The sequence below is a fragment of the Hippopotamus amphibius genome, chromosome 1 (assembly GCF_030028045.1).
Source record: "Hippopotamus amphibius kiboko isolate mHipAmp2 chromosome 1, mHipAmp2.hap2, whole genome shotgun sequence".
In the NCBI taxonomy this organism is placed as follows: domain Eukaryota; kingdom Metazoa; phylum Chordata; class Mammalia; order Artiodactyla; family Hippopotamidae; genus Hippopotamus; species Hippopotamus amphibius.
The window spans coordinates 12,090,873-12,105,556 of record NC_080186.1 but is presented as its reverse complement, the minus strand read 5'-3'; the positions used below and the strand labels follow the sequence as shown (position 1 = coordinate 12,105,556).

Below are 14,684 nucleotides of genomic sequence, written 5' to 3'. Positions count from 1 at the left end.
TTATCAAACCAACACCTCAACTGGGAACCATCAGGTTAAAAGCAAATAGAAATTGACACAAAAATTATCCTGCCTGACTAAACGAGTATTACTTCAGATTACAGTTTAACAGGATAAGGATGCAAAGAAGTTTATCACCTCTAGGGTTATCTAACTGTACTACTACAATTTTAAATCAGATATATGTACAAAAAACTCCAAACCGTAAAAAATACAGCAAATATTAACAGCACAGTAACTTATGTAAATTCCTTTACCTTGAGACGATTATTTCCAAGATACTCCCCATCCATCTTCTTAATAGCCTTACAAACGCTGGCAATATCACAGTATTGCAAGAACGCATACTGAGGAACTCCATTTACTTTCTTAATATCAATATCCTGAAAAAGCCAATGGAAGGATACGACTTAGCGATATACCAATAAAAAAAAAAAAATCAGAATAAACCAAGTCCATATGAGCTACATGTTTCTCAAAACAGTCATATTTCCCAAAATCATTTCCCTAGTTATAATTATACATCTTAATGCAACTGTAAATTAATAGCCTAAAAAACTATGCAACACAGCATTTGTTGTTATAAACCATGAAATCCTTCTCACGTGAAGCTCTCTGCAGAAGAGCAACTGCAGTGCAACTCAAAATTCAAAATTTTAAATCCACAATACCTGTGTTAAGAGAGATTTATGATAAGAAAGAAAAGATAGCCTATTTAATGAAAACCTAAGAAATAATTCCCTTCTGCAATATCTAAAATCCTTACTGGGGTAAGCCATTTAAAATATAGTATCTGGGAAGAGTAAGAATGATAAAGAAATCAAGTTTCCAAAAAGTGATTTAAAATACGCAATTCTAAATTAGAAGACTCATTCTATCAGTATATCTAACTAAATCAAACCTGGTGATTGATAAATGTGGTAATAATCTCTCATACCCAGAATGAAAGGATTATATAAATACCTGAACTACCCTGTGAAGATGCATAAGAACATCATCGCTGGATTAAAGAAACACTCTATAATGGAATACCCCCATCTCTTTGTAATGCTCAAAACCTATAGTCACATCTGACACTCTGGTCCTGCCTACCTAAAGGAGGTAGTGAAAAAACCTGGCTTACACATGAAAATAGTCCAGAGAAATCAGACACTTGGATGGCAAAACTTGTACTTAAACAATAATGAGCTGGGCCATATGCTGCAGATTATGTATTGTGATTATCTAAGCCTCCTTAAGGGTCACAAGCCAATAATCAAAACCTGAAACAGAGCAAAATGAGTAATGCATTTAAAGAGCTGTTTGATGGGTCCTTTAAAAAAAAAAAAAGCAATAATTTACACTCAAAATGTTTCTAAGTAATGGTGAACAGAAGCTGTTTTCATCATTACGTAGACTGTAATAACCCAGGAGAGCTCCATTTAAGAGAAACATATCCAAATATTGGTGGGCAGACTCACTAAATAGGTTCTTCTGCTTATAGCATAAATCTGTTATCAATAAGCAGACCATGTTCCCAAAGTTCGTATGTCATTAAAACAGTGACAATCATGAGCAAGTGCAAACATGAAAAGATAATGGTTTTCAAACAGAACACTGACACGTCCACCTTACTGATAAGCATAGCTCTTAAAACACAAAAATCATCCTTTTTAGCAACCTTGGTGATGAAAACGTAAACATCTGTCCAAATACAACTTTTATACTCCTCCAAAATTTACAGTAGCAGCTACATTCAAATAAAAGTATGTTTGAATGTTTTATCAATTCACAGCCTCATGAATGTCAAACAGCAAATTAAATGACAGATCGTGGTCTAAAGACAGAAGAAGCTAGAGCCCAGATATGTAACTGAGCTTCTACTCACGCATCCAGGTAGGCAGTAGAGCTGAAATTAAGAGTATATATTACCCTCACAAAAATAAGAGAACTCAGAAAAATCAAAATAACTGAAAAAGAACAATGAATGTTTTGCTGGTATATCTCTTTAAATATATAGCTTCTTTGTTTTTTCTTCACTTCTATCAACCACTTCAATCTCTTGCCTCAATCCCCTAAAGATGAAGTTTAGCTCAGCCACAAGCACAAATAATGTTTTATTCACAAGACTAGATTATGTCATTAAAAAAATTAAGAATCTTTTCCTTAGAGCATTAGTGTATAAGGATAGACAAATGGACATCACACATAAACACACACACACCCCTACAAGATTAACAATAGCTGTTTCTATCCAAAACATTTTTTCACTCTCCAAAGTCCAAATATACTAGAGTACTTTCTTCACTGTCATTAATACAGAGAAAGTCTAGGAAGACAGAAGTATTTCCCTATTTTTTTCAAACACAAAACAAAATAGTATATCCTAAGGGTACAAAGCTGCAACCAACTATTTTCACTATAATTTGACTCAAGTTTTAAGTTGTGGGGAACAGAAAAATCCTTCTAACCCTAAATCTAACAATGACTTGACAATTTAAAAACTGATTCTTTTTCCTTTTTTTTTTTTTAAGGCTGCGTTGGGTCTTCTTTGTTGCTGTGTGCAGCCTTTCTCTAGTTGTGGCGAGCAGGGGCTACTTTTTGTTACGGTGGCAGGTTTCTCATTGCGGTGGCTTCTCTTGCTGCGGAGCACGGGCTCTAGGTGCTCGGGCTTCAGTAGTTGTGGCGCACGGGCTTAGTTGCTCCACGGCATGTGGGATCTTCCCGGACCAGGGATCGAACCCGTGTTCCCTGAATTAGCAGGTGGATTCTTAACCACTGCACCACCAGGCACGTCCCTAAAAACTGATTCTAATTAAAATGTCAAGATAGAACTGAGTTTCCAGCATGATACCCACATTCCAGTAATCCCCAAGGTATTTCTGATGTGCGCTGTGATGGGTTTTGCCAGATCATCTTTTAGCAGGAGTTAAAAACACATAGGGCAAATGAGAAAAATATTCATTACACCATCTAAGTATCATTTTCCCAAATACAATCTGTACTATGCTTTATGTTTTATGACAAAGATCTAACACTGTTTTCATTGTAAAAACAAAAAAAACCCAACATACCACAATTTCTCCAAAGCGCTGGAAGATGTTGCGAAGATCATGATAAGTAGTGGTTTTTTCAAGGTTACCAATAAAGAGGGTTCTTGTTGCTTTGGGGTGAAATTCATCTATCCTTTCATCCAAAGGGCGAAATTCATTTTCACTTTCTGTTTCTGTAAGTGGGATGGGGACAGAGTGTTTTAATGTGTACTCTATATCATGGGGAAATCTACTTTAAGAAATTAAATTTCTGAAATATTGGGCTTAATTCCCATATAACCTGAAAAATTATACACACCATCAGAAATAGCCCCAAAGCCAAAGAGGAATACAGAGGCTTGAGAAACCAGTCCAACAAATTAAGAGACAGTTAACACTTTGATCTTTAAAACAGAAAAGTAGACTGAATTTCAATCTAAGTCGATCTGTTTTAAAAAAGAATCACTAATACAGAAATAGGTTTTAATCCCCAGCAAAAAATGGTAATTATTTGAGCCTAATCTTAGGTTCCAAAATTATGTAGCAGGCTCTGAATGCGCATATAAAACTACAATCTGAAATAAACATAAAATTCAACTAAAAAGTCTAGCTTCATTATTCATGTTTCAACATTTCATAAAATATTTAGCCTTTTATGTTCAGCATACCCAATTGTCTAAACGCAGCAATTTTTAGATACAAGAATAATAATTGTATGAAAACTGATAGAAGTAACGCTTATGAAATTTCTTCTTCTGGTGTTGCACGGTACCAATGACAAACAGAAAGAGACTAAAATAGACTCTTCTATTTCTTATGATCAAAAGCCCTGATTCAATGTTTAATTCAATCATAGGCTTTCTCTGAAGCTCCATTTATTAACTTGGTCTAGGGCAGGGACAGTCAACAGTTTCTGGATAATACAAGAGTGAGTCAAAAATTATCCACACTCTGGCTGTAGAATTTATCTTACTTAACTTTTAGAAAAGACAAGCACATCATTTTTCAACATAATCGTCTTGCTTTTCAATACACTTTGTCCATCTGTCAACAAGCTTTCATATTCCCTCATTAAAAAAATGTTTTAGGCTGAGCTGTGAGCCACGAATGCACAGCTGTCTTCACTTCTTCATCAGAAGTGAATCTTTATCCTCGTAGGGCTGCTTTCAGGAGACCAAACTGGTGAAAGTCCGATGCAGCAAGATCAGGACTATAGGGAGGATGCTTTAACACCTCAAAACAAAGTTCTTGCAGAGTGCTGACAGTGGGCAGAAGTGTGCAGATGCGCATTGTCATGCAAGATCACAACGCCCTCGGATAGCAGTCCTCTGCATTTAATCCGAAGTTTAGGCTTCAGCTCTTCAATAAGCATCTCACTGTTGACTGGTGAACTTTTTCCTGATAATGTTTCAATACTGGCCCTTGAGAATCTCAGAAAACTGTAAGCATCAATTTTCCAGCTGACTTTTGAACTTTCTCTCAGTCAGCGATTGAGGGTGTTTCCATTCCATACTCTACTATTTACTCTCAGGCTTGTAGTGATGAATCCATGTATCGTCACCACTAACGATTCTCTTTAAGAAACTTTCGCCTTCCTTAGAGTAACTGGTCCACGTTTTGTTTGCAGATATCCAAATGCTTCTGTTTATGTTCTTCCATGAGTTGTTTCAGTACCCATCTCGCACAAATTTTTGAAATCTAAGTCTGTCATGGATTACTTCATTACCTCGGAACTTCGTTTTGAGGTGTTAAAGTATCCTCCCTATAGTCCTGATCTTGCTCCATTGGGCTTTCACCTGTTTGGTCCCCTGAAGGCAGCCCTACGAGGATGAAGATTCACTTCTGATGAAGAAGTGAAGACAGCTATGCATTCGTGGCTCACAGCTCAGCCTAAAACATTTTTTAACGAGGGAATACGAAAGCTTGTTGACAGATGGACAAAGTGTATTGAAAATGAAAAGCAAGGTGATTATGTTAAAAATGATGTATTTGTCTTTTCCAAAAGTTAATTAAGATAAATTCTATAGCCAGAGTGTGGATAATTTTTGACTTAACCTCCTAATTATAATACCACCTATAGGTTCTCGCTCTCTTTTTTAAATTATTTATTTATTTAGTTAGTTATTTAGTTTATTTATTTAATTGGCTGTGTTGGGTCTGTCGCTGCACACAGGCTTTCTCTAGTTGCAGCAAGCAGGGGTGAGGGCTACTCTTCGTTGTGGTGTGTGGGCTCCTCATTGTGATGGCCTCTCATTGTGCACATGGGCTCTAGAAACATGGGCTTCAGTACTTGCAGCACATGGGCTCAATAGTTTTGGCTCACGGGCTCCAGAGTGCAGGCTCAATAGCTGTGGCGCATGGGCTTAGTTACTTTGAGGCATGTGGTATCTTCCGGGGCAGGGATCGAACCTGTGTCCCTGCATTGGCAGGTGGATTCTTAACCACTGTGCCACCTAGAAGTCTGTCTTGCTCTCTTTTTTAATGAAAAACAAAGTCACCCAAAAAATGTTAATATTTAATCAACTTGACTAAAACAAAGTGTTTAGTGCCAGCCACTGAAGCATTACTGATGATGTCAATGACAGCACCAGTACTAAAAAGACTCAACTTCTGAGCTGTTGAGTGAACTCAGCCAGAACACATCTCACTCCTGATTCCAGTTTGATAGTTCTAATGGTAGCTCAGCTTAATCGTACCTGTGTCGTCAGAGAGTATGTACTTTCAGTCAGGGTGACCCAGAAACTGCCCAGCGCTCATACAACTATCTCTATATTTTTATCTTATTTCACAGGGGTATATCTCATTTTAAGCTCAACTAGGTGTTCTTAAAATTATCTAACTAATAGAGGGGACATACTTAGGACTTCGGGGGCGGGGGGGGAGACAGAATCAGAAGGATAAAGTATGATTTGCAACCAATAAAATTTGTAACGACTTCATTTCCACCAAATAGCTCAGTAAAAATTTCAAAATAGGAAATTCCGTTGGAGGCAGAGAGGGAGTGTATTTTCCCCGTGTATTCAATCTTCATGACCAGTTTTAAGTCTTACTGTCTACACATCATTGAAAATACTCTATTATACTGCAATTTCATGTTTAGGGGATTGTAATGCTGTGCACAGGAGTACAAAAGCACAATCTCAGAAGCCACCCAGAGGTCTGTCTACAAACTTAGGTTTCTTGGATTTGGATCTTTTTTATTCCAAGAGGCCCCTGACCTAAGGAAACTATCAGCTCCATACATTTCAACATAAAACATTTATGACAACCATCCAACAGCATAATTCCAACCAAGCGTCCATACTCAGCTTTCAAATATGCCATTAAACTGATGTTTCAATGCTGTCCCACCTGGAAAAAGTACCTTCAGCTTTCCTATGCTTGAACCAATCAAACTTCTCAACATCTTCTGTGGCAGATGGTCAAAGCCCAATAAACATCCTGGATGCTAACTAATTAGGTAAAATGATTTTTTTTACAATAAAAATCTCAAGCTAAGCCCACTATTTGGAGATTAGAAGGTCACCCTATTGATAATGCCCTTGAGTTAGATTCTCATCAGTTAATAATTATACACAGCTCTAAAAACTTATATAGATGACATGACATTCTAAATATTATTCCTCAAAGTCAGTTCTGACCTATTCCAATTGTGTTAAATAAGAACTCCAGAGCTGCTCTTAGCCCAGTATAAGTTAGGGCAGTACATCTCACACTTTGCAGAAGAGGAAATGTGAAGGCATAACTTATAATTCCTTTGAAAAGATAATATTCCTTTGAATTCATGTTTTATCATAAAATTATGTGCACTTTATAGTCTTACTCTAACAACTCTGTGTGTTTTAATATACAAATGACACATTCTTATCAGGGAAATTCTATTTTTTTCCTCCTGTCACATAACATGAATATTCCAAGAAAATGGGCTGTGTTTACCCTATAAATTCTACTCAAAGTTTTAAAGTTCAATTGTCCCGCATACATAATGTGAATGCATAATTTTAACATTTCTATTCACTCCTCTACAGATTTACTCACAAATAAATCAGGGGTTTTTAAAACTTGAGTATGCAAATTCTGAACCAGTAAGCTGGGGTAGGATCCAAGACTCCACATTTTAAACAAGCACTGCAGGTGGTTCTGAAACAGGAAAAGCACTGACCCAAGTCAAGCCTGACAAGACTTCCTGCCTTAGAATAGACAGGTCTTACAGGTAGGTTTAAGCAATGTAACATACCCTTGATATTTTCAACAGGCTGCACTCATAAGACTTAGCCTTGCCTCTCTGTCACTATCTTTCAAGGTCATGGAAGCTAGAATAACAGATCCAATTTGTGCTGGGAATAATGGAAAGAAAACTGGTCTAATCCCTCAAATTGATGTAGTCTGTTTTCTAATTCAGGATAATTCTATTGTCATTCTCCTAGGAACTATCACCTTATCTCAATCAATTCAATCCTCCTGGGGGAGGCAGGACTCAACAAGGGACTATACTCTGCCTTTCATAACTCTTAAAAGTGAGCATTGCTCTCTTATAGGAACAGAACAATCTTTACCCCTTCCTAGCCAAAGCAGCCTATTCTATTAAGTTAAACAAACAACAAAATGTAACCACTCTTTAAAACAGAAGACACTGAAAGTATGTTAATAAACACAGCTTGAATAGTGTCCACATTCAGGATAACATGTGGCCCTTTCATAAAATGGAATACAAATTACACTAAAACTCAGCTTCCTTGTCTCTTACCTGGCCCTATCCATGCTGTTACTTCAATCTGCATGCCAAAGAAAAGTTTTCCTTTTGATGCCGTCAGCGCTTTTTCTTGGTCCTCTTGCTGTCGAAAGAATACCAGACCATACCTCTCCTCTGAAGTTCCATGTATCTGCACTGAAGTTACCTTTCCAAATTTCTTAAATTCATGGAAAAGGCCATCTTTAAGGCTTGTATCTAAATCCCCAAACAAAAACAAGTTGCTTATTTTTCTAGTTTAGTTACAACTCAAAATGTAAGCTACTAAATCTTTAGCCTGATTTTTGACCTGATTAGCATTAAAATGTTACTTTTTCAAATAAAATAACTCTAAAATGCATTTTAGAAACTACGTACAATTCTGAAAATAAACTGGGTGTTAGAAGATATTACTGGTTATTTGTTAGGTAAGAATGATACCATGGTTATGCAGGAAAATACCCTTATATTTTACAGATAAATACAAAAGTATAGATCTTTTTAAGTCAGTGTGAAATGATGTAACATGAGGGATTCATTTCATGATAAAAAGGTAACACGAACAGGAAAGAAGAAAGATGGAGACAGACAAAGCAAGTATGGCAAAATATTGGTGATTTTTTTAATCTGGGGCATGGTGTAAGAGGATTTCATTTTGCTATTCCTGTTACTGTGGGTATGTTTAAAATTTTCATGATAAAAACTATACAAACACACATATATAAGCATATATAAAACTTTAAAGACTTAAGAAAGAAAGCCATATTCCTAGTTTTCCAAGCATCATGTTGATGATAAAATTGTGTGGGAAATGGCATGTAACATGCTAAACAATTTTAAGGCCTTTTACAAGTGAATTATACCATCTGGAGGGCTTATGTTAATTTGCTTCATTATAAAAATTAAAATTGTACAGAAAGACAAAGCCAATTCCAACCCCTGTCCATTCCTAAATTACAAAGTAATCTAAATCAAAAGTTCACCAATGTTTGTGTCTCAATACCTCTAGTCATAAACCTGGTATGTAGGTTTTATAGGCTGTTTTAATAAATGATTTAAGTAACTACTGAAATGCACTTAGCTAAGAAATGCTTAGTTTGGTCTTTGCTGGTTTGACCATCTACTAACAATTGTTTACATACTCAATATGCCTGACACAGAAATAAAAATATATTACGGCCAAATGTCAATCAACAATATTAGAAGACTACAGTATAGCTGTTAACTATATAAAGTCATTATTCATGACTTTCCTCATTTAAAATGTTAATATTTTGAAATGGGTTTCCTCTCATTCTTTTATGTCCAAGTTATTTCACACAGGACTCCAGACCAATATAAATCTAACTGAAAACAGTATTTCTACAATTTCATCATACCAAATTTTCCCTAATATCAAAATATTTAATCCAGAAAGTATTTTTATTCAAAAGTGAACCATGCTTTCACTATATAACACACACCATACAATCTTTATGTGTTATGTATATGTATATGCATATAATATCCATAATAATGTGTATTAATATCTGTGTATATAATTAAGTACAAGTAACATGCAATCTTTACATATATAACAATCTAGAAACTTCATACAGTATAATCACTTGCTTTTTATTACATGGCATTAAACATCAATGAACCACAAAAAGAAAAAGGGGGAAAGAGTCAAAGTTGGAAGACAAATAGAAAATATTCCCAACACAGTCAAAATGAGAGAGAGAGATTTAAACAAATTCTATACAAAGTACAGAACTTAAGTTGCTCAATCTCTCATTCCCCAATAGCAGCAGAGAGGAAAGTAAAATAACACAAAATTTTACCTGTAGAGCGTACTGGAAGATTCTGAACCTTGATCCCAAAACTTTTACGGGGCTCATCTTTTTCCAGCGATGAAAGCAACTGGGAAGCGGGTGCAGGGACTGCTGCAGATTGAACTGATCGGGCTGGAGAGTCATCACTTGAACTACTGCTGGAATCAGTGCTACAGAAGGGGAAAAAAACAAAAATAAAAACACATGAAAAAACAAACAGGAAACGAATCACATATAAAACTTCTTAAAATCAACAAATGTTTCATTCTGTGCAAAATCTGAACAATTTTTTCCAAATGAAATAAGACTAGTAGATACAACTGACTTAAAGGTAATAACTGAATAGTGGATATATGGGTTTTGGATTCAGAGATCTTGATTCAAATCTTGGCTCAGACATACGGCATGTATCCTTGGACAAGTCACTTACCCTCTTGCTAAGCCAGTTTCTACATCTGTAAAATGGAAATAATAACAGTACCTATCTCACAAGGTTCAGAATTAAATAACACACAGGTTTACAGAGTTTAAAATGTGACGGCAATCAGTAAACGAAGTGGCCATGTTCTGTCACTATTATTGTTACTGCTACTACTACAGTACCTCCTGGGTAAATTAATCTTTAGGAAAAAAGAGATATCCAAAATAATTTCCCAGGTAATTTTAATTTTTAAATTTTTGAAGGACTAATAAAGAAATATTATATATATATATATATATATATATATATATATATATAAGTTACTTGAGTCTTGTTAGTTAGGCTCATTCTCTGTGAATAATGTGGGAAATTAGAGTCAATGAAATTTAATTTCTCTCTTCAGTTTAATACAAACCTCAATGGGGAGACAGTCACAGTTGAAAGACAAGGAGAAAATATTACCAACACAGTCAGAACAAGTTTATTATGCCCAAAAACCATGCGAGAAATATTAAATTATCATTTCAGTACTGCATGTGCAAGACTGCTATGGTTTTAAGTTCTTTTACAGCATCCTCAAATACATTAATAAAAAGCTATTTACAGGTTCTGTTATTTATAGGTTTCTGAAATTTTGCTTCATACTCTTCCCTCCTTGTTGTGGAAGACTTAATCCCTTAAGCAAATAACTCGGGGCAGGAGGTGGGGGGCGCAGGCAGTCAGTCCACCTTAGGCACACTCCCTAGAGGAAAGGTTCAACAGTTTTTGTCATCTGCGCTCAGACTACAGCTCTCACATCCAAGACAAACTCTAAACCAGCCAGATGAATAAGTCCAACTCCAGGATCTGAGACAAATGTGCTATTGCTTTTTTTAAAAAAATAAATAAATATGACATCCATAACATCTTACAGGAAAACCTGAACAAACTTTTGGCCAACCCAATACCATAAGAAAACAGAATTTGCCCAGCATTTTTATTTAGCTCTCACGTGATAAGGCAAAAGATAAGAACTTTATGAACTTATCAGAGCTTTCTGCAGTTTGAAACATAAAGAAATAAACCTATGCCAGTAAGGGCCAAAAGGAGATATCTGAATTACAAGACAGAAACTACTATGGATAAAAGCCTCAAGATAGAACCACAAGTTATCATTGCCAGGCCTCCTAGAAATGACTGGGTTTCAGTTTTCCCATCAATAAAAATAAATTTTTTTCTATATCATTAAGCAAAAGTAGTTATCACTAGTACTAAGTGAACAGGACACTGTACTTTCATTCAAACTAAGGGTTAACAAAATTAATTAATCTTCTGGGTTTGGGCACTGAAGGGAAAAAATGGTTGTTATATGTATTACACACCCCAAGCAACACAAGATTATTCACAAGGCCACCAGACGACTACAGTATAGAATGTGTATGTGACTTATCAACTTAATTCCAAGGAATCATAAACTAACCATTAAGGAAAACAATTTAATTACAATACTACCAATATTATATACACCAAAATTCCTTAGCAGTTGTGGGTAAAGAAGTAAACAAACATGGGCAAGAGTAGAATTTCTGGGTACTAAAATAAGCCAATAAAGTTCTGTTTAAGTCCATATTATAAAAATGCAGAGGAATCAATGGAAGCAATGATTTTAAAGTATAAAATAGTGATTGAAATTAGTTTTGTCATAAATGTCATCACACTTTTGGTGAATTACCTGCTACCACACCAACTGTGAAACAAGATATAAAATTTAGCTGGCAGAAATATCTGCTGACCAATCTGAAGTTATAACTAAAAAGAAGGAAAGGTTTTTAAATAAATTATGAAAGGATAAAATGATACAATTTTTGAGTTCCCATTTTAATATGCTAACCCCAAACTGCAATGTGTATTTCCAGTGTAGTCTGTTAAATTATGGATTTTAATGTCCTGAATCAAAACAGGAGCACAAATTTAGACCCCCAAATGCTTTGTAGTCCTATAAACTGAGAAGAAACCCAAATGTGCAGAATACCTGTGTCAATTTTAACTTTAAAAAAATTCTTACTTTCAGAATCTTGTTAAAACTGAAGAATCACAAGAGTTCATCAAAACTTATGATACAGGAACTCCCCTGGTGGCACAGTGGTTAAGACTCCACTCTCCCAAGGCAGGGGGCCCTGGTTCCATCCCGGATCAGGGAACTAGATCCCACATGCATGCCACAACTAAGAGTTCACATGCCACAACTAAGGAGCCCACCTGCCGCAACTAAGACCCAGTGCAACTAAATACATAAATGAATAAATAAACTTATGATATACAGTAGTTTAGTTGTTTCTTAAAAGCCAAAAGTACTTAATAAGCTTTTCAATCTAAATGGTCTAAAGTAGTGGTAATGATGGTGCATCAACTAACAGTTTTAAGAAAGCCGACTTTAAATTTACCTGGTCATAATAGGCACATGAAAAGATGTTCAACATTGCTAATTATCAGAGAAATGAAAATCAAAACTATGAGGTATCACCTCACACCGATCAGAACGGCCATCAACAAAAAGTCTACAAATAATAAATCCTGGAGAGAAAAAGGAACTCTCCTGCACTGTTGGTGGGAATATAAATTGGTACAGCCACTATAGAGAACAGTGTGGAGGTTTCTTAAAAAACTAAAAAGAGAGCTACCATACGATTCTGCAATCCCACTCCTGGGCATATATCCAGAGAAAACCATAATTCGAAAAGATACATGCATCCCAATGTTCACTGAAGCACTATTTACAATAGCCAAGATATGGAAGCAACCTAACTGCCCATCGAGAGATGAATGGATATAGAAGATGAGTATATTTATACAATGGGATATTACTCAGCCATAAAAAAAGAATGAAATAATGCCATTTGCAGCAATATAGATGGACCTAGAGATTATCATACTAAGTGAAGCCAGAGAAAGACAAATATCAAATGATACTGCTTATATGTGGAATCTAAAACAAAAAAACACAAAACAAACCAAAAAAACCAACAATACAAATGAATTTATACACAAAAGAGAAACAGACCCACAAACATGAAAAACAACCTTATGGTTACCAAAGGGGAAAGGGGGTGGGAGGGAGGGTTAATTAGGAGTTTGGGATTAACAGACACACACATCTATATATGAAACAGATAACCAACAAGGACCTACTGTATAACACAGGGAACTATACTTAATATTCTGTAATAACCTGTAAGGGAAAAAAATCTGAAAAAAAAAAATATATATATATATGTATGTATAACTGAATCACTTTGCTGTACGTCTGAAACTAACATAACATTGTAAGTCAACTTCATTTCAATAAAAAATTTATAAACAAATAAATAATTTACCTGGCCATATCAATATTACAGTTTTGACACCATTTAAAAGTTCTTAATGGTGGGGACTTCCCTGATGGTCCAGTGGTAAAGAATCTGCCTTCCAATACAAGGGACGCGGGTTCCATCCTTGGTCGGGGAACTGGGATCCCACATGCCTCGGGGCAACTAAGCCCGCGCGCCACAACTACTGACCTCACACACCTCAACTAGAGGGTCTGCGTGCCACAAACTACAGTGTCCATGTGCTCTGGAACCCGTGCGCCACAATTACAGAGCCCACACACCCTGGAGCCTGGGCACCACAACTAGAGTAGAGAAAAACTCACATGCCACAACTAGAGAGAAGTCCATGCACCACAATGAAAGATCCCGCATGCCTCAATGAAGATATCGTGCCACAACTAAGGACCAATGCAGCCAAAAATAAATAAATAATAAATCTCAAAAAAAAAAAAAAGAAGAGTTCTAAACGGTAAAGAACTTAAAAGAAATACAATTTCTAAAAATTCTAGGGACTTCCCCAGTGGTGCAGTGGTTAAGAATCCACCTGCCAATTCAGGAGACACAGGTTCGATCCCTGGTCCAGGAAGATCCCACATGCCACGGAGCAAGTAAGCCCGTGCGCCACAACTACTGAGCCTGAGCCCTAGAGCTCTCAAGTCACAACTACTGAGCCCACGCTGTGTAACTACAGAAGCCCGCTCACCTAAAGCCTGTGCTCCGCAAGAGAAGCCACTGCAATGAGAAGCCCGTGTACTGCAATGAAGAATAGCCCCGCTCTCCACAACTAGAGAGGGAGCCTGCAGGCAGCAACAAAGACCCAAACGCAGACAAAAATAAATAAACAAATTAAAAAAAAATCTAGTTATACTTTTCCTAAGCACATAAGACAATTGAGGCTGAATTATTTCTTATATGTGCTTAAAAATTTTAAATTATGATTATTAAGGGGAATTCCAGTGGTTAGGACTCTGTGCTTTCACTGATGGGCCCAGGGCTCAATCCCTGCTGAGGAAACTAAGATCCCGCAAGTCGCAAGACACACCTCTCCCCCCTCAAAAAAAATTACTAAAAAAACTAAGAAGCAGACCTGACCAAAATTTTCCATAATGGAGAAATACAAGCAACTTGTTACCTAACAATTCTTGATAAGCAAACAGGATGCCAGGATTCTCTTAAACCAATTATGCTGTCAAACAAGCAACCACTACTGCTCCTATAGCTATTTTATACACAGAACTACAGTGAGCATTTGACTCTCAACACTGAAAATGTCAAGGTACTAGGTATGCTTATTTATAAGATGACTCAGAGCTAAATTTGTTCACACACAAGAGTAACATCCAATGACTGACTTCTACATAT

General features: G+C 36.2%; 1 protein-coding gene across 6 annotated transcripts in view; it reads right to left on the bottom strand.

Moving 5' to 3' along the window:
• SPEN (spen family transcriptional repressor) overlaps window positions 1-14,684 on the bottom strand; it is a 91,501-nt gene that overhangs the window by 18,255 nt on the left and 58,562 nt on the right. For all 6 annotated transcript variants that reach the window (XM_057697340.1, XM_057697357.1, XM_057697349.1 and 3 more), the window contains 4 exons: window positions 9,564-9,724; window positions 7,759-7,959; window positions 3,054-3,205; window positions 258-383 (listed from right to left, as the gene is read on the bottom strand). In XM_057697340.1, coding sequence (XP_057553323.1) covers window positions 258-383; window positions 3,054-3,205; window positions 7,759-7,959; window positions 9,564-9,724 — 640 coding nt within the window. The remainder of the gene's footprint in view (window positions 1-257; window positions 384-3,053; window positions 3,206-7,758; window positions 7,960-9,563; window positions 9,725-14,684) is intronic.